Source organism: Salvelinus namaycush, chromosome 29, assembly GCF_016432855.1.
Source record: "Salvelinus namaycush isolate Seneca chromosome 29, SaNama_1.0, whole genome shotgun sequence".
Classification (NCBI taxonomy): Eukaryota; Metazoa; Chordata; class Actinopteri; order Salmoniformes; family Salmonidae; genus Salvelinus; species Salvelinus namaycush.
Window position 1 is genome coordinate 28,131,499 of NC_052335.1, and position 20,447 is coordinate 28,151,945.

Here is a 20,447-nt window from a genome sequence, read left to right on the forward strand (position 1 = left end):
AAAACATTTTGGGACTATGCAAACAATGGACTAATGAAACAAATACCAAAATATTGTTTTTGGGTGGTTTTCCTTTAATAGTCTAACTGCTATAACCTTTGTGCTGGACGATAGGGTGTACAAAATGTACAGAAATTGACAAAGAAAATTGGTACACACAAATTATACACTGTATGTACTCTCATCTAGAACTGTGTTGACTAACCTCATCCTATCTTTCTATGTGTCCCTCCCAGGACACCTGTCCCCTACTGAGTCTGATGGGGACATGCTGGGTTATGACCTGTACAGCAGTGCCCTGGCTGACATTCTCAGTGAGCCCACCATGCAGCCACCCATCTGTGTGGGCCTGTACGCCCAGTGGGGCAGCGGCAAGTCTTTCCTGCTCAAGAAACTGGAGGGTAAGGAACTAGGCAGTCCTCTTGTCAAGACTCCACTCACTTCTTTACAAGAGTCTGAGCGTTTATTATACTGCTCAAATAGAACAGAGCTCAACTGTCAAACATAAAAATAATGATATGTTAAAAATATGTTATACATGTTAATAATAAGATAGCTGTTAAGGCCAGGCATCACACCCTAATAGAGTAAATGTTTTTGTGTTGGAGAACATTCTGTTCTCCAACACAATTACCAGACTAGATACAGTTGTATGTGTATGTAAACTTCTGACCCACTGGAATTGTGATTTAGTGAATTGTATGTACAGTTCAAGTCGGAAGTTTACATACACTTAGGTTGGAGTCATTAAAACTCGTTTTTCAACCACTCCACAAATTTCTTGTTAACTTCTTACGGCTGAGATCCCGTTAACGGGATCGATATGACAACAGCCAGTGAAAGTGCAGGGCGCCAAATTCAAAACAACATAAATCTCATAATTAAAATTCCTCAGACATACAAGTATTTTACACCATTTTAAAGATAAACTTGTTGTTAATCCCACCACAGTGTCCGTTTTCAAAAATACTTTACGAAGAAAGCACACCAAACGATTATGTTAGGTCTGCACCTAGTCACAGACAAACACAGCCATTTTTCCAGCCAAAGAGAGGAGTCACAAAAAGCATAAATAGAGATAAAATGAATCACTAACCTTTGATGATATTCATCAGATGACACTCATAGGACTTCATGTTACACAATACATGTATGTTTTGTTCGATAAAGTTCATATATATATCCAAAAATCTTAGTTTACATTGGCGCGTTATGTTCAGTAATGTTTTGCCTTCAAAACATCCGGTGATTTTGCAGAGAGCCACATCAATTTACAGAAATACTCATAATAAACATTGATAAAAGTTACAAGTATTAAACATGGAACTTTAGATAAACTTTTCCTTAATGCAACCGCTGTGTCAGATTTCAAAAACACTTTACGGAAAAGCACACCATGCTATAATCTTGAATACAGCGCTCAGAGCCCAAATAAGCCATAAAGATATCTGCCATGTTTTGGAGTCAACAGAAGTCAGAAATAGCATTATAAATATTCACTTACCTTTGATGATCTTCATCACAATGCACTCCCAGGAATCCCAGTTCCACAATAAATGTTTGTTTTGTTCGATATAGTCCATCATTTATGTCCAAATACCTTAATTTTGTTTGCGCGTTCAGTCCAGTAATCCACATTCATGACGCACAGGTCAGACGAAAAGTCAAACAATTCCATTAAAGTTCGTAGAAACATGTCAAACGATGTATAGAATCTATCTTTAGGATGTTTTTAACATAAATCTTCAATAATGTTTCAACTGGAGAATTCCTTTGTCTTCAGAAATGCAATGGAAAGCAGGTCGCTCTCACATGAGCGCGCATGTTCAGCTCGTGCCAGACACCTGACTCAAAGAGCTCTCCTTCCCTCATTCTTCACAGTAGAAGCATCAAACAAGGTTCTAAAGACTGTTGACATCTAGTGGAAGCCTTAGGAATTGCAAAATGACCAATATCCCACTGTATATTGGATAGGCAAACCTACAAACCTCAGATTTCCCACTTCCTGGTTGGATTTTTTCTCAGGTTTTTGCCTGCCATATGAGTTCTGTTATACTCACAGACATCATTCAAACAGTTTTAGAAACTTCAGAGTGTTTTCTATCCAAATACTAATAATATGCATATATTAGCCTCTGAGCCTGAGTAGCAGGCAGTTTACTCTGGGCACCTTTTCATCCAAGCTACTCAATACTGCCACCCAGCCATAAGAAGTTTAACAAACTATAGTTTTGGCAAGTCGGTTAGGACATCTACTTTGTGCATGACACAAGTCATTTTTCCAACAATTGTTTACAGACAGATTATTTCACTTAAAATGCACTGTATCACAATTCCAGTGGGTCAGAAGTTTACATACCCTAACTTGACTGTGCCTTTAAACAGCTTGGACAATTTCAGAAAATTATGTCATGGCTTTAGAAGCTTCTGATAGGCTAATTGACATAATTTGAGTCAATTGGAGGTGTACCTGTGGATGTATTTCAAGGCCTAACTTTAAACTCAGTGCTTCTTTGCTTGACATCATGGGAAAATCAAAATAAATCAGCCAAGACCTCAGAAAATAATTGTAGACCTCCACAAGTCCGGTTCATCCTTGGGAGCAATTTCCAAACGCCTGAAGGTACCACGTTCATTTGTACAAACAATAGTACGCAAGTATAAACACCATGGGACCACGCAGCCGTCATACCGCTCAGGAAGGAGGGGCATTCTGTCTCATAGAGATTAACGTACTTTGGTGTGCGAAAAGTGCAAATCAATCCCAGAACAACAGCAAAGGACCTTGTGAAGATACTGGAAGAAAGAGGTACAAAAATATCTATATCCACAGTAAAAAGGAGTCCTATATCGACAAAACCTGAAAGGCCGATCAGCAAGGAAGCCACTGCTCCAAAACCGACATAAAACAGCCAGACTATGGTTTTCAACTGCACATGGGGACAAAGATCGTACTTTTTGGAGAAATGTCCTCTGGTCTGATGAAACAAAAATAGAACTGTTTGGCCATAATGACCATCATTATGTTTGGAGGAAAAAGGAGGAGGCTTGCAAGCCGAAGAACACCATCCCAACTGTGAAGCACGGGGGTGACAGCATCATGTTGTGGGAGTGCTTTGCTGCAGGAGGGACTGGTGCACTTCACAAAATAGATGGCATCATGAGGAAGGAACATTATGTAGATATATTGAAGCAACATCTAAAGACATCAGTCAGGAAGTTAAAGCTTGGTCGCAAATGAGTCTTCCAAATGGACAATGACCCCAAGCATACTTCCAAAGTTGTATCAAAATGGCTTAAGGACAACAAAGTCAAGGTATTGGAGTGGCCATCACAAAGCCCTGACCTCAATCCCATAGAAAATTTGTGGGCAGAACTGAAAAAGTGTGTGTGAGCAAGGAGGCCTACAAACCTGACTCAGTTACACCAGCTCTGTCAGGAGGAATGGGCTGAAATTCACCCAACTTATTGTGGGAAGCTTGTGGAAGGCTACCTGAAACGTTTGGCCCAAGTTAAACAATTTAAAGGCTATGCTACCAAATACTAATTGAGTGTATGTAAACTTCTGACCCACTGGGAATGTGATGAAATAAATAAATGCTGAAATAATGAATTCTCTCAACTCTTATTCTGACATTTCACATTCTTAAAATAAAGTGGTGATCTTAACTGACCTAAGACATGGGACTTTTACTAGGATTAAATGTCAGGAATTGTGAAAAACTGAGTTTAAATGTATTTGGCTAAGGTGTATGTAAACTTCGACTTCAACTGTACATACTGTACATTACATACTGTACTTTAACAATGCAATAATGCAACCAAACTTCACCAGCAATGCAAACAACACACAGATATAAGGGGTTTTTATTTAAAAAAAATCTGAAATATTGTTTACAAATATGCAAATTAAGTGTGCATATTTGCATATCACACAAATTCATTTTTCTGGACACTGGAGGAAGTCAGCCTAATTTAAAATTGTTAACATTGCTTAAGACACTACAGGACCTGACTTATACGTAACATATTGAGGATAAATACTTCTTTCTACCTGTAAAATACTATAGAAAGGTATGTCAAAGTCATTTTTGGCAGATTCTTCTGAAGAAAATGTCATCTAGAGTAGAAATTTGACAACGTATCAACAATTCCCTATGTATAAGTCTGAAGAATAAGTTTAAGGATAACCACGCAACATTTGGTGAATGCAGATGCTTCTGAGGCTGAGAAACACGAGTTGACGTGTAGGAAAAGTCTGACTTCTGAGGCTGAGAAACACGAGTTGGCGTGTAGGAAAAGTCTGACTTCTGAGGCTGAGAAACACAAGTTGGCGTATAGGAAAAGTCTGACTTCCGGGAAATGGCAGTTAAAGACAAGGACACTGAATTTAGACTTAGAAACACCAAACAGCTATTTAGACCCAATCACCATCTCTTCAAAGTAAGTTACTATATATAGTCCAGTTTGTTACATTCTCTATGAGATGGGCTTTTAAATTATGTGTGATTCAATGTAGTGGTTTGAAATAATGGATCATCAACATTTTGACATTGTTTTTACTTTTTGAAAAAACAAATATTAATGGGTCAAAATACCAAACAATCGCAAAATTGATAAGTAGATGCAAAAAATGTAATTTTAGCCTGTGGTGCCTGGATTTAATATTAACAGATTATTTTATCAGATACTTATAAGATTGAGTTTTACAAATGAACCTACAATCTCATAAGTATCTTTATCCTCCTTTCATCTCCTTCCTCTCTTCAGATGAGATGAAGACGTTTGCTGGCCAGCAGGTGGAGCCGTTGTTCCAGTTCTCCTGGCTGGTGGGGTTCATGTCCCTGCTGCTGTGTGGTTCTGTAGCTCTGGTCCTGGGCTTCACTGTCGACCCCAAGCTGGCCATCGCTGTCTCCCTCAGCCTGCTGGCCTTGCTCTATGTCTGCTTCGGTGAGACCGTCACTCTGTCATCCATTTTCTATGGTCTAGTAGTCGTTGCTATCTGTGATCGTTGGTACATCCCTACCCCCATTGACGTTGAAATGTAAAATGGTTAATAAGCAAAGTTAGGGTTAGGTAAGGGTTAAGGTTAGGTTTAGGGTAGCGACGTCCCGAGGATCCCATAGTCTAGTAGCCTATGCTCCCGAGTGGCGCAGCGGTCTAAGGCATTGCATCTCAGTGCTAGAGGTGCCACTACAGACCCTGGTTTGATTCCAGGCTGTATCACAACCGTCCGTGATTGGGAGTCCCATAGGGCGGTGCACAATTGGCCACTTTCAATGACACAGTAAGAGCTCATTCTAACTGTCTGTCTCTCTGGCTTTTCCAAACACTTTCAATGACACAGTAAGAGTTTGACGCAGTAACTCTGTTTGTCTTCCTTTGTTTTGTAGTGGAGGTGGCTTTTAATGATCCAGTTAGGAGATAACAGTTCCCCTCTCTGTGTAGTGGTGGTGTACTTCGGCAGTCGTCGTGAGGGTGAGAACTGGAGCTGGGCGTGGGTGATAAGTACCCGTTTGGCCCGACACATCGGTTACCTGGAGCTGCTACTCAAACTGATGTTTGTCAACCCCCCTGACTTGCCAGAGCAGACCACCCGCGCTCTGCCCGTTAGGTACCCACACACACACAAACCACCCATGTCCTGCCCGTCAGGTACCTTTATAAGTTGTAGTTTGTGTTTGACCGCTGATTTAATGTCCACCCCTTCCCTTTACTGTTGCAGGTTCCTGTTCACTGACTACAACCGTCTGTCCAGTGTGGGAGGGGAGACCAGCCTGGCAGAGATGATAGCCACCCTGTCTGATGCCTGTGAGAGGGAGTTTGGCTTCATGGCCACCCGCCTCTTCAGGGTCTTCAAGACAGAGGAATCAAAAGGTAACCAATGAGCAGAGGAATCACTAGGCAATGAGCAGAGGAATCACTAGGCAATGAGCAGAGGAATCACTAGGTAATCACTTGCTCCTGAGTGGCGCAGCAGTCTAAGGCACTGCATCGCAGTGCTAGAGGCGTCACTACATACCCTGGTTTGATCCCAGGCTGTGTCACAACCGGCCGTGATCGGGAGCCCCATTGGGCGGCGCAGCATCGGGTTAGGGGAGTGTTTGGCCAGGGCAGGCCGTCATTGTAAATAAGAATTTGTTCTTAACTGACTTACCTAGTTAAATACATTTTTAAAATCTAGTCATGAGCAGAGAATCACTAGGTAGTGGGCAGAGAATCACTAGGTAGTGGGCAGAGAATCACTAGGTAGTGGGCAGAGAATCACTAGGTAGTGGGCAGAGAATCACTAGGTAGTGGGCAGAGAATCACTAGGTAGTGAGCAGAGAATCACTAGGTAGTGACAAATTAGTCAGGTCAGTTTACTTGATTGAATCCCCTTTATTGGCACTACTTTAAATCACTGTCGGTCACTACATTTATAAATACACCAACCACATACTCTGGTGGTTTTCAGTAAGAACTAGGAACAAAGGGTTGTCTAACAGACAATGACAATAAACATTGTTGTTGCACAAGTTTAGTCAGTAGCCTACCTCCTGCTTCCAAATGTTTTTATGAACACTGAGTACTTTAAAATGGATTGTATTTTAGGGAAGAAGAAGTGGAAGAAAACTTGCTGCGTTCCCTCCTTCGTCATCTTCATCTTCATCCTGGGCTGCCTGATCACCGGCATGGCACTCCTCGCCGTCTTCAAGGTGGATGGGGCCAACCAGACGGTGAACGCCGTGCTGATCGCCATGGCCTGCGCAGTGGGCCTGGCACTGGTGCTCAACTGCCGGACCTGGTGGCAGGTGGCCGACTCGGTGCTCAACTCTCAGAGGAAGAGGCTGCACAGCGCTGCCAACAAGATGCACAAGCTCAAGAGCGAGGGCTTCATGAAGGTAGGGATGGAAGGCCAGTCGTATATATGCGCACAAGCACTTGGAAACACATACACATGCACAAAGCATACACATAAACACACACAAACACACACACACACACACCTGTTTGATTCTCCCTCTCACCATATCACTGGCTTGTAAGGCTAGTATGACCTTTCTCACCCATCCTCCTCCTCTCTCTGTCTCCATCTCTCCTTCTCTCTCTCTCGCTCTCTCTCCTCCCCCTCTCTCCTCTCTCTCTCTCTTCCTCCCCTCTCCTTCTCTATCTCTCTCACCCATCCTCCTCCTCTCTCTGTCTCCATCTCTCGCTCTCTCTCCTCCCCCTTCCTCCCCTCTCTCTCTCTCCTTATCTCTCTCTCACCCATCCTCCACCTCTCTCTGTCTCTCTGTCTCCTCTCTCTCCTCACTCTCTCTCCTCCCCTTCTCTTCCTCCCCTCTCTCTCTCCTCTCACCCATCCTCCTCTCACTCTCTCCTCTCTCTCTCTTCCTCCTCTCCTTCTCTCTCTCACCCATCCTCTCTCCTTCCTCCCCCCCCTCTCTCTCTCTCTCTCACACCAATCTTCCTCTCTCTCTCTCTCTTTCTCCTCCCCCTCTCTCTCTCTCACCCATCCTCCTCTCTCTCCTCTCTCCTTCTTTCTCTTATCATCCTCTCCTTCTCTCTCACACCAATCTTCCTCTCTCTTTCTCCCCTCTCTCTCTCTCTCACCCATACTCCTCTCTCCTTCTTTCTCTCTTCCTCCTCTCCTCTCTCTCACCCATCCTCCTCTCCTCTCTCTCTCTCTCTCTCTCTCTCTCTCTCTCTCTCTCTCTCTCTCTCTCTCTCTCTCTCTCTCTCTCACGCCAATCTTCCTCTCTCTCTCCTTCTTTCTCTCTTCCTCTCTCTCTCTTTCTGTCTCCTCCCTCAGGTGTTGAAGAATGAGGTGGAGCTGATGGCGAGGATGGCTAAGACCATTGATGGCTTCACTCAGAACCAGACGCGTCTGGCTGTCATCATAGACGGCCTGGACTCCTGTGAACAGGACAAAGTACTGCAGATGCTGGATACGGTAAGACACACACACACACACACACGCATGCAGCGCTCGGGCACATACACACACGAACACACACGAACATACAGTCACAGGGTGATAGGGTAAACAGTATCACTCTGAACAGGAACGGAATGGTTTTGACCAACTGTTTGGACCGTCTCACCCTTTGTGTTGCCTTGGTCTGCAAATTTAGTTATTTCTGAAGACAATCTTTCCCAAGAGAGAAAAGATGACCTAGTTATACTGTACATAGTTATACATCAGTCACAAAGTTTCCAGAAGCTGTCATGGTTTTTCTTATTATTTACAGTAATAGAATTGTCTTTAATCTAATATTCAAGGGACATAGTCATCTGAACCAGCTGTTTCTTGTTTACTAATGAAATCTTTGGTCTGAGGAAATAATGGATCTTTTATGCATGATGTCTTTGTAATAATAAGCAACATCCCTCAAACGTTTAGAGTGATTTATCTAGACATTTGATAGTAGTCACAAAATCTAATATTTCAATGTCTTTTGCACATTGGGATAATGGAGTTATTAGCTAACTGTGAGCTATGGCAGAAAGAGTTTTAGAATAGATTAGAACAAACTAATATACTGTATCCAACACACACACACACACACACACACACACACACACACACACACACACACACACACACACACACACACACACACACACACACACACACACACCTTTGTTTCTCACAGACCTCACCAGAACATACTAAGTGGGGTTCACTCTGGCTTTAGATCGGAGACCAGCACCGCAACTGCACTTATGGCATTGGCAAATGACATCATAAATGCGCTTGATAAAAAGCAACATTGTGCTGCTCTGTTTGTGGATTCATCAAAGGCATTTGATTCAGTTGACCATGAATTGTTGCTAGCTAAACTCAGTAACATTGGTCTCAGTGAAGGGGCAGTAAATTGGTTTCGGAACTATCTTTCTGACAGAATACAATGTGTATATGCTGACAATAGCTTTCTTCAGATTAATAGAGGTGTGCCCATTTTAGGTTCTATTTTAGCTCCTGTGTTGTTCTCAATTTGTATTAATGATTTGGGAAATGGGATGCAACCAGCAAAGTTACATCTATATGCAGATGATAGTCATATATTCATGTGCTCCTTCTCTTGTTCAGGCTGTTGAAGAGCTCCAGACTGCTTTTCAGTCACTGCAGTCCTCTCTTTATGTTCTCAAACTGGTCTTGAATGTACAAAAAACAGAATTCATGACCTTTACCAGATCTAGAACTCAGCCAGAGAAGGTTAGCATTGTCACATCTGGTGGCTTATCCATTGAGAAAGTGTCATCCTACAAATACCTAGGTATATGGTTGGATGGCAAGTTGTCCTTTAAAGTTCATATGGATAATCTTGTGAGGAAGCTTAAATTGAAATTGGGTTTTTATTTTCGTAATAAGACTTGCTTCCCACTTATGACTAGAAAGAAGCTTTTCATGCCACTTTTCTCTCTGTAATTGATTATGGTGACTTGTTGTATATGCATGCAGTCTCCTCTGTCTTACAGAGACTGGACTCTGTTTATCATTAATCCTTGCGCTTTATTACAAATGCCAAGTCACTCACCCAACATTGCACCTTGTACCAAATGGTGGGTTGGAACTCACTATATATGCTCAGAAAGCTACATTTGTATGAGTTTATCTACAAAGCCCTTTTGGGTAAACTCCCTCTTTACCTCTATAGTCTGGTCTCCTTCACCACCTGCATGACGGTTGCTACTTAAAGTCCCCAGACATTTACAGCATTAGCCAAGACTGCCTTCTCGTCTTGTGTACCAGTGGCATGGAATAGTCTACAATCCATACTTCATCTAGATATGTTAGTGCCACTGAATGAATTGAACATTTTGATGGGAAATTCTGTTACAGAGGAGTGGAAATGCTTTTTTTAGGCTTGATCATGTTGTTTATGTGTATTGTTGAATGTTTTAATACTGTAATATAGTAATAATGGCGCTGGGGGAGATGGCTGCTGTTTTATGGGCTCCTAACTAGAGGTCGACCGATTATGATTTTTCAACGCCGATACCGATTATTGGAGGACCAAAAAAGCCGATACCGATTAATCGGCCGATTTTTAAAATGAATTTATTTGTAATAATGACAATTACAACAATACTGAATGAACACTTATTTTAACTTAATATAATACATAAATAAAATCAATTTGGTTTAAATAATGCAAAAACAAAGTGTTGGAGAAGAAAGTAAAAGTGCAATATGTGCTATGTAAGAAAGCTAACGTTTCAGTACCTTGCTCAGAACATGAGAACATATGAAAGCTGGTGGTTCCTTTTAACATGACTCTTCAATATTCCCAGGTAAGAAGTTTTAGGTTGTAGTTATTATAGGAATTATAGGACTATTTACCTCTATACCATTTGTATTTCATTAACCTTTGACTATTGGATGTTCTTATAGGCACTTTAGTATTGCAAGTGTAACAGTATAGCTTCCATCCCTCTCCTCGCTCCTCCCTGGGCTCGAACCAGCAACACAACGACAACAGCCACCATCAAAGCAGCGTTACCCATGCAGAGCAAGGGGAACAACTACTAGAAGGCTCAGAGCGAGTGACGTTTGAAACGCTATTAGCGCGCGCTAACTAGCTAGCCATTTCACTTCAGTTACACCAGCCTCATCTCGGGAGTTGATAGGCTTGAAGTCATAAACAGCACAATGCTTGACGCACAACGAAGAGCTGCTGGCAAAACGCACGAAAGTGCTGTTTGAATGAATGTTTACGCGCCTGCTTCTGCCTACCACAGCTCAGTCAGATACTTAGATACTTGTATGCTTGTATGCTCAGTCAGATTATATGCAACGCAGGACACGCTAGATAATATCAAGTAATATCATCAACCATGTGTAGTTAACTAGTGGTTATGATTGATTGTTTTTTATAAGATAAGTTTAATGCTAGCTGGCAACTTACCTTGGCTTACTGCATTCGCGTAACTTGTGGAGTGCAACGAGAGAGAGGCAGGTCGTTATTGCGTTGGACTAGTCAACTGTAAGGTTGCAAGATTGGATCCCCCGAGCTGACAAGGTGAAAATCTGTCATTCTGCCCCTGAAATAGGCAGTTAACCCACCGTTCCTAAGCCGTCATTGAAAATAAGAATGTGTTCTTAACTGACTTGCCTAGTTAAATAAAGGTATAAAAAAAATCTGTAAATCGGCACCCAAAAATACCGATTTCCGATTGTTATGAAACCTTGAAATCGGCCCTAATTAATCGGCCATTCCGATTAATCGGTCGACCTCTACTCCTAACCAATTGTGCTATTGTGTGTGTTTTTTTGTGTTATTTGTAACTTTTTTTGTACGTAATGTTTCTGCCACCGTCTCGAGTGACCGAAAATAGCGTCTGGATATCAGAACAGCGATTACTCACCTCGTACTGGACGAATATTTTTTCTTTAATGAGTTGAACGCGAAGGATTTACTTCAGACACCGGACAAGGCCCAAATCCCCATCATTCGCATAAATAAGAGACAGAGATATAGGGGTCGTAGGTTGGGGTGCTATGTAAGAATCCAACGGCGAGAGGGTAACCCACTTCTACCATCAGTCCTATTAGCCAACATGCAATCATTGGATAATAAACTGGATGAGCTCCTATCAAGACCTTCCTACCAACATGACATTAAAAACTGTAATATCTTATGTTTCACCGAGTCGTGGCTGGATGACGACATGGATAACATACAGCTGGCTGGGTTTTCCGTGCATCGGCAAGAGAGAACAGGTGCCTTTAAGACAAGGGGTATTGGTATTTTATTAGGATCCCCATTAGCTGTTGCAAAAGCAGCAGCTACTCTTCATACCCCAACCAGAAGCATACCCTAACCAGAAGCCATGGATTACAGGCAACATCCGCACTGAGCTAAAGGGTAGAGCTGCCGCTTTCAAGGAGCGGGACTCTAACCCGGACGCTTATAAGAAATCCTGCTATGCCCTCCGACAAACCATCAAACAGGCAAAGTGTCAATACAGGACTAAGATTGAATCCTACTACACTGGCTCCGACTATTTCGGACTACAAAGGGAAGCACAGCCATGAGCTGCCCAGTGACACGAGCTTACCAGACTAGCTGAATTACTTCTATGCGCGCTTTGAGTCAAGCAATAGTGAAGCATGCATGAGAGCCCCAGCTGTTCTGGACGACTGTTATCACGCTCTCCGTAGCCAATGTGAGTAAGAGCTTTAAACAGGTCAACATTCACAAGGCCGCAGGGCCAGACAGATTACCAGGATGTGTACTCCTCCCGAGCATGCGCTAACCAACTAGCAATTAATTAGGGCCGATTTCAAGTTTTCATAACATATTTTTTTTTTTTTACACCTTTATTTAATCTTTATTTAACTAGGCAAGTCACTTAAGAACACATTCTTATTTTCAATGACTGCCTAGGAACGGTGGGTTAACTGCCTCGTTCAGGGGCAGAACGACAGATTTTTACCTTGTCAGCTCGGGGGATTCAATCTTGCAACCTTACAGTTAACTAGTCCAACGCTCTAACCACCTGATTACATTGCACTCCACGAGGAGCCTGCCTGTTACGCGAATGCAGTACAAGCCAAGGGAAGTTGCTAGCTAGCATTAAACTTATCTTTATAAAAAACAATCAATCAAAATCACTAGTTAACTACACATGGTTGATGATATTACTAGTTTATCTAGCGTGTCCTGCGTTGCATATAATCGATGCGGTGCGTATCGTTGCTCCAATGTGTACCTACCCATAAACATCAATGCCTTTCTTAAAATCAATACACAGATGTATATATTTTTAAACCTGCATATTTAGCTAAAAGAAATCCAGGTTAGCAGGCAATATTAACCAGGTGAAATTGTGTCACTTCTCTTGCGTTCATTGCACGCAGAGTCAGTGTATATGCAACAGTTTGGGCCGCCTAATTTGCCAGAATTTTACGTAATTATGACATAACATTGAAGGTGTGGAATGTAACAGGAATATTTAGACTTATGGATGCCACCTGTTAGATAAAATACGGAACGGTTCCGTATTTCACTGAAAGAATAAACGTCTTGTTTTCGAGATGATAGTTTCCGGATTCGACCATATTAATGACCTAATGCTCGTATTTCTGTGTGTTATTATGTTATAACTAAGTCTATGATTTGATTGAGCAGTCTGACTGAGCGGTGGTAGGCAGCAGCATGCTCGTAAGCATTCATTCAAACAGCACTTTCCTGCGTTTTGCCAGAAGCTCTTTGCTGTGCTTCAAGCCTATCAACTCCCGAGATTAGGCTGGTGTAAGCGATGTGAAATGGCTAGCTAGTTAGCAGGGTGCGCGCTAATAGCGTTTCAAACGTCACTCGCTCTGAGACTTGGAGTAGTTATTCCCCTTGCTCTGCATGGGTAACGCTGCATCGAGGGTGGCTGTTGTCGTTGTGTTCCTGGTTCGAGCCCCGGCCTTAAGGCACTACATGTATAGTCACTTTACCTGTACCTACATGTACATATAACCTCAACTAACCTGTGCCCCCGCACATTGACTCTGTACCAGTACCCCCTGTATATAGCCTCGTTACTGTTATTTTATTGTTGCTCTTTAATTATTTGTTCTTTTTCTATTTTTAATTTGTTGTTTACGTTAGTTAATACTTTCTTAACACTTATTTTTTCTTAACTGCATTGTTGGTTAAGGGCTTGTGAGTAAAGATTTCACTAAGACTTTCACCTGTTGTATTCGGCGCATGTGACAAATAACATTTGATTTGTATTGATAGTTGCTGCCTTCTTGGCGTGGTCTTCCTTGAAAAAGAGGCTGGGTCTCAATGGGCTTCTCCTGGTTAAATAAAGGCTAAATAAAAAATAAAACATATGTATCCTGTTCCTCTCCACCAGGTGAGAGTGCTCTTCTCCAAAGGCCCCTTCATCTCCATCTTCGCCAGCGACCCCCACATCATCATCAAGGCCATCAACCAGAACCTGAACAGCGTGCTCAGGGATTCCAACATCAACGGCCATGACTACATGAGAAACATCGTCCACCTGCCGGTCTTCCTCAACAGCCGGGGGTTGAGCAGCGCCAGAAAGATGTGTGTGGCAGCGCCCGCTAACGGAGACACCGGAAACTCAGACGGTAATCCAAACCATTCAGACGGTAAAGACAGACTCACACACACACACGCCCTGCCCTGTATGAAAGGAGCTGTAAAAATCTCAGACCACACACACACGGGCATGTACACACATGAACACACACATTCAGGCATACACACAAATTAACACACTCACATCCACCTTCGCATTCAGATATGTACACCGGCACACACTTAACTGTAAGTGTCAAATCATTGGCTAATATTAGGTCTGGTTTCTCATCTCCTGTCTTTGTTGATATCTGTGTCCAGGCTGGCATGAGGAGCTGGACAGGAAGCTATCCCAGCACAGCATCGGAGAGATGACCAAGTTTGGCAGCAAGACAACCCTGAACCGCAGGGTAAGAGAGAGAAGAGAGAGTGTGTGTGGGTGGGTGGGTGGGTGGGTGGGTGGGTGGGTGGGTGGCCTGGTGCTTGACCCCAACCTGTTGGGTTCCCAAAGAGTACAGGCATATGGGTCAACACCGCCCGTCACCAATAGTATGGTCAAAGGACTTCAGAGGTGTCATCATTAAATCAATATAATAACCACACGTCTACACATTAACAGGTTGTCACTTGTTCCCTTCAAAGGGCACTGCTTTTGTTTTCTGTTCAAAAGTACTGCACTATAAAGGAAATAGGGCTCCATTTGGGACGCAGCCAGTAAAAAGCCAATAGCTGGAAATACGCAATAGGAAATAACTACAACTTCTGTGCATTAGGATCTCTTGACTCAATTGTGTTTTTAGAACCCAGTGTGACTGTCCAGCTACTGCGCTTATTGTGACTTTAATCGAATGAGGCTTAATCCAATCTGCTGCGTTTCTCCCCCACCAAGCCACATGATGTGCAGTATAGTGTGACTTTAATGTGAGTGGAACCAGCCTGATTGCTGTGTTCACCATTCTATTCCATATCACTCATCAGTCTGGCATTCCTCCACATTGAGACTGTTTGACCCTATGCTATGTCTGCACATCTATTGGAGAAAGGCCATACTGATACGTGCGGTAAAACAGAATGGTGAACACAGCGATCAGGCTGCTTCCACCAGACTAATGCGACCACTCCAGCTGTAACCTACCCTAACCTTAAAGGGGTGATTTGCAGTTGCTACATCCATGGACTTAATCAATTAATAATATGTACCCATTGATTCTTGAAGAATATAACTTATAAATGCCTCATGAGTTTAGTTCAACTGTCACACTCCATGAGAACCCAATGTTTGCAAACAACGTAAATGTAAACAAACACTGTATAGCCTCAAATCAGGGTTAAAACTATACTTTTGATGTCATGGATGGTCTGTCCTTGTATCCATAGCTCTGTCTATGAATTTGAGAGTGGTTACATTTCTCCAGCCCCATCCTTCAGCTTTTTTACCAAAACAGTAGCCGGGTCACGCTTTGTTATATAACTGCAGATTACTCCTTTAACCTTAAACACAAGCCCCTCTTATTCTATTGAGACCCCAGGTGTTATGTACTCAAGGACCTATGCCAAATCTCAGACTCAATTTGTCAAATTTTTCCATTATATTCCCATTTTCTCTACTTTTGAAATATAAGTACACTACATGACCAAAAGTATGTTGACACCTGCTCGTCGAACATCTTATTCCAAAATTGTGCGCAATCATGGGCATTAATATGGAGTTGGTCCCCCCTTTGCTGCTATAACAGCCTCCACTCTTCTGGGAAGGCTTTCCACTAGATGTTGGAACAGTGGTGCAGGGACTTGCTTCCATTCAGCCACAAGAGCATTAGTGAGGTTACTGAGTTACAGTTCATATAAGCAAATAAATTAGGCACTAATCTATGGATTTCACATGACTGGGAATACAGATATGCATCTGTTGGTCACAGGTACCTTCAAATAAAAAGGTAGGGGTGTGGATCAGAAAACCAGTCAGTATCTGGTGTGACCACCATTTGCATCATGCAACGCGACACGTCTTCGCATAGAGTTGATCAGGCTGTTGATTGTGGCCTTTGGAATGTTGTCCCACTCCTCTTCAATGGCTGTTGCTGGATATCAAATCAAATGTTATTTGTCACATGCTCCGAATACAACAGGTGTAGTAGACCTTACCGTGAAATGCTTACTGACAAGCCCTTAATCACAATGCAGTTTTAAGAAAATAGAGTTAAGAGTTAAAATATTTACTCAATAAAATAAATTATCAAATAAAAAGTAACACAAAATAACAATAACAAGGCTATATACAAGGGGTACCGGTACAGAGTCAATGTGCAAGGATAAAGGTTAGTCGAGGTAATTTGTACATGTAGGTAGGGGTAAAGTAACAACTATGCATAGATAATAAACAGCGAGTAGCAGCAGTGTAAAAACAGGGGGGGGTGTCAATGCAAAAAGTCTGGGGGGCCATTTGATTCATCAGTCTTATTGCTTGGGGGTAGAAGCAGTTAAGGAGCCTCTTGGACCTAGACTTGGTGCTCCGGTACTGCTTGCCGTGCGGTAGGAGAGAACAGTCTATGACTAGGGGGGCTGGAGTCTTTGACAATTTTTGGGGCCTTCCTCTGACACCGATATTGGCGGGAACTGGAACACGCTGTCGTACACGTCGATCTAGAGCATCCCAAACATGCTTAATGGGTGACATGTCTGGTGAGTATGCAGGCCTTGGAAGAACAGACATTTTCAGCATTCAGGAACTTTGTACAAATCCTTGCAACATGGGGCCGTGCATTATTGTGCTGAAATAGGAGGTGATGGCGGCGGATGAATGGCACGACATTGGGCCTCAGGATCTCGTCACGGAATCTCTGTGCATTCAAATTGCCATCGATAAAATGCAATTGTGTTCATTGTCAGCAGCTTATGCATACCCATAACATAACCCCACCACCACCATGGGGCACTCTGTTCACAACGTTGACATCAGCAAACCGCTTGCCCACACAACGAAATACACGCTGTCTGCCATCTGCTCGGTACAGTTGAAACCGGGATTCATCTGTTAAGAGCACACTTCTGCAGCGTGACAGTGGCCATCAAAGGTGAGCATTCACCCACTGAAGTCTGTTACAACGACGAACTGCAGTTAGGTCAAGACCCTGGTGAGGATGATGAGCACGCAGATGAGCTTTCCTGAGACAGTTTCTGACAGTTTATGCAAACCCACAGTTGCATCAGCTGTCTTGGTGGCTGGTCTCAGACGATCCCGCAGGTGAAGAAGCTGGATGTGGAGGTCCTGGGCTGGAGTGATAACACGTGGTCTGCGGTTGTGAGGCCAGTTGGACGTAATGCCAAATTCTCTAAAATGCTGTTGGAGGTGGCTTATGGTAGAGAAATTAACATAAATTTCTCTGGCAACAGCTCTGGTGAACATTCCTGCAGTCAGCATGCCAATTGCACGCTCCCTCAAAACTTGAGACATCTGTGTCATTGTGTTGTGTGACAAAACTGCACATTTTAGAGTGGCCTTTTGTCCCCAGCACGAGGTGCACCTGTGTAATGATCATGCTTTTTAATCAGCTTATTGATATGCCACACCTGTCAGGTGAATTGATTATCTTGGCAAAGGAGAAATGCTCACTAACATAAACCCCAGAGGTGCCTATTTGCTATTATAAACTGGTTACCAACATAATTAGAGCAGTAAAAATAAATGCTTTGTCATACCCGTGGTATATGGTCTGATAAACCACGGCTGTCAGCCAATCAGCATTCAGGGCTCGAACCACCCAGTTTATATATATATATATATCTATATCATGCTATATTACATGTGACAGTTTAACACTGTGTAAACAGCAAACCGTATCTGATTGTTTCCTCTCATGCGTTAATATAATGTTAATATGTGTTTGCTCTGTGTAAGCTTGGGCGATATACCGTTTATAGACGACGGTGTGATGTTCCAAGTGGCTTGATGTCAAGAGCAAGTTTCTTGGTTACAGCAGAGACATTCAATCCCCTCGTGGATCAAGATCCCTGTTGTTTTGTGCATCCCCCTCCCCCAGAAATACATATACAGTACAGTGCCTTCAGAAAGTATTCAGACCCCTTGACTTTTTCCACATTTTGTTACGTTACATCCTTATTCTAAAATGTATTAAATTGTTTTTTTTTACTCATCAATCTACACACAATACCCCATAATGACAAAGCAAAAACAGGTTTTTAGAAATGTTTGCTAATTTATTAAAAATTAAAAACATATCACATTTACGTAAGTATTCAGACCCTTTACTCAGTACTTTGTTGAAGCACCTTTGGCAGCGATTACAGCCTTGAGTCTTCTTGGGTTTGACACTACAAGCTTGGCACACCTGTATTTGGGGAGTTTCTCCCATTCTTCTCTGCAGATCCACTCAAGCTCTGTCAAGTTGGATGGGGAGCATCACTGCACAGCTATTTTCAGGTCTCTCCAGAGATGTTAGATTGGGTTCAAGTCCGGGGTCTTGCTGGGCCACTCGAGGACACTCAGAGACTTGTCCCGAAGCCACTCCTGCTTTGTCTTGGCTGTGTGCCTAGGGTCATTGTCCTGTTGGAAGGTGAACCTTCGCCCCAATCTGAGGTCCTGAGCACTCTGGAGCAGGTTTTCATCAAGGATCTCCCTGTAGTTTGCTCTGTTCATCTTTGCTTCGATCCTGACTAGTCTCCCAGTCCCTGCCGCTGAAAAACATCCCCACAGCATGATGCTGCCACCACCATGCTTCACTTTAGGGATGGTGCCAGGATTCCTCCAAACGTGACGCTTGGCATTCGGACCAAATAGTTAAATCTTGGTTTCATCAGATCAGAGAATGTTGTTTCTTATGGTCTGAGATTCTTTAGGTGCCTTTTTGCAAACTCCAAACAGGCTGTCATGTGCCTTTTACTGGGGAGTGGCTTCCGTCTGGCCACTCTACTATCATAAAGGCCTGATTGGTGGAGTGGTGCAGAGATGGTTGTCCTTCTGGAAGGTTCTCCTCGGTCAGAGTGACCATCGGGTTCTTTGTCACCTCCCTGACCAAGGCCTTTTTCCCCCGATTGCTCAGTTTGGCTGGACGGGCAGCTCTAGGAAGAGTATTGGTGCTTCCAAACTTCTTCCATTTAAGAATGATGGAGGCCACTGTGTTCTTGGGGACATTCAATGCTGCAGAATATTTTTGGTACCCTTCCCCAGATCTGTGCCTTGACACAATCCAGTGTCAGGGGCTCTACGGACAATTCCTTCAACCTCATGGCTTGGTTTTTACTCTGACATGCACTGTCAACTGTAGGACCTTTATATATACAGGTATGTGCCTTTCCAAATCAATTGAATTTACCACAGGTGGACTCCAATCAAGTTGTAGAAACATCTCAAGGATGATCAATGGAAACAGGATGCACCTGAGCTCCATTTTGAGTCTCATAGCAGAGGGTCTGAATACCTATGTACATAAGGTATTTTTTAAATATTTTTTTCATAAATTTGCAAACAGTTCTATAAACCTGTTTTCGCTTTGTCATTATGGGTTATTGTGTGTAGATTGATTGTGAAAAAAAGTTGTAATCAATTTTAGAATAAGGCTGTGACGTAACAAAATGTGGAAAAAGTGAAGGCATCTGAATATGTTCCGAATGAACTGTGTATATAATGCCCAACCATATATCTATTATTATAATATATGTTACTGTTATATATATTTTTGTAAATAGCGCCCCTTTTGTGCACTTCCGGTAATACCCTACACCCCGGTATGGTAATCTGGATACCTCCCAACCATATGTCTCTGCATAGGACACGTACCGGCGACGTCAGATGCAGAGGACTGTGACACGGCAGATGTCCTTTGACCTGAGCAAGCTGCTGGTGACAGAAGACTGGTTCAGTGACATCAGCCCCCAGACCATGAGGAGGCTGCTCAACATCGTCTCTGTCACAGGTGGGTCAACACACACCCACGTTGACTCACGCGTCCACACACACGTATGGACACACCTACACACACATGCACACCCACATGTGCGCATGTACGCATGCACATGCGCACACACAGACACACACACTAGAGGTCTTCACAGATATACCCGAACCCGATTACCTGAGATACGAACAGGTCGGATCCACATTTCTGTAGTTGACCCTTGGATCCCGGGTCGGATCACGCTCGGTGGCCATGGACCTCGGATCTGCTGAAAATATGTGAAATATCAACCAGATCCAAAATTATATTTGAAGAAGAAAATATCCTGATGAAAATATATCCTCTATAAATCACATTTGCTACGCATGGCATTTGGTTCAGTCAATAGCATTAATCTCTCTCCGCTGCCTCTCTCTGTCTGGCTTGAGCTATAGTGAACTTGCAACATTGTTTCAACTGGGCCCTCACTGTTTCCCAGACACAGCTGTATTTGTGTTCAGAGAAGTGT

The 20,447-nt window shown here is 42.9% G+C and overlaps 1 protein-coding gene across 1 annotated transcript in view; it reads left to right on the forward strand.

The window, feature by feature from the left end:
- The window catches only part of LOC120024186 (kinase D-interacting substrate of 220 kDa B-like), a 61,292-nt gene that overhangs the window by 24,230 nt on the left and 16,615 nt on the right, over window positions 1–20,447 (forward strand). Inside the window, exons 13-21 of the mRNA XM_038968368.1 lie at window positions 237–401; window positions 4,771–4,950; window positions 5,449–5,614; window positions 5,726–5,877; window positions 6,595–6,884; window positions 7,793–7,933; window positions 13,837–14,074; window positions 14,346–14,434; window positions 19,813–19,957. Of these exons, the coding sequence (XP_038824296.1) occupies window positions 237–401; window positions 4,771–4,950; window positions 5,449–5,614; window positions 5,726–5,877; window positions 6,595–6,884; window positions 7,793–7,933; window positions 13,837–14,074; window positions 14,346–14,434; window positions 19,813–19,957 (1,566 nt within the window). The remainder of the gene's footprint in view (window positions 1–236; window positions 402–4,770; window positions 4,951–5,448; window positions 5,615–5,725; window positions 5,878–6,594; window positions 6,885–7,792; window positions 7,934–13,836; window positions 14,075–14,345; window positions 14,435–19,812; window positions 19,958–20,447) is intronic.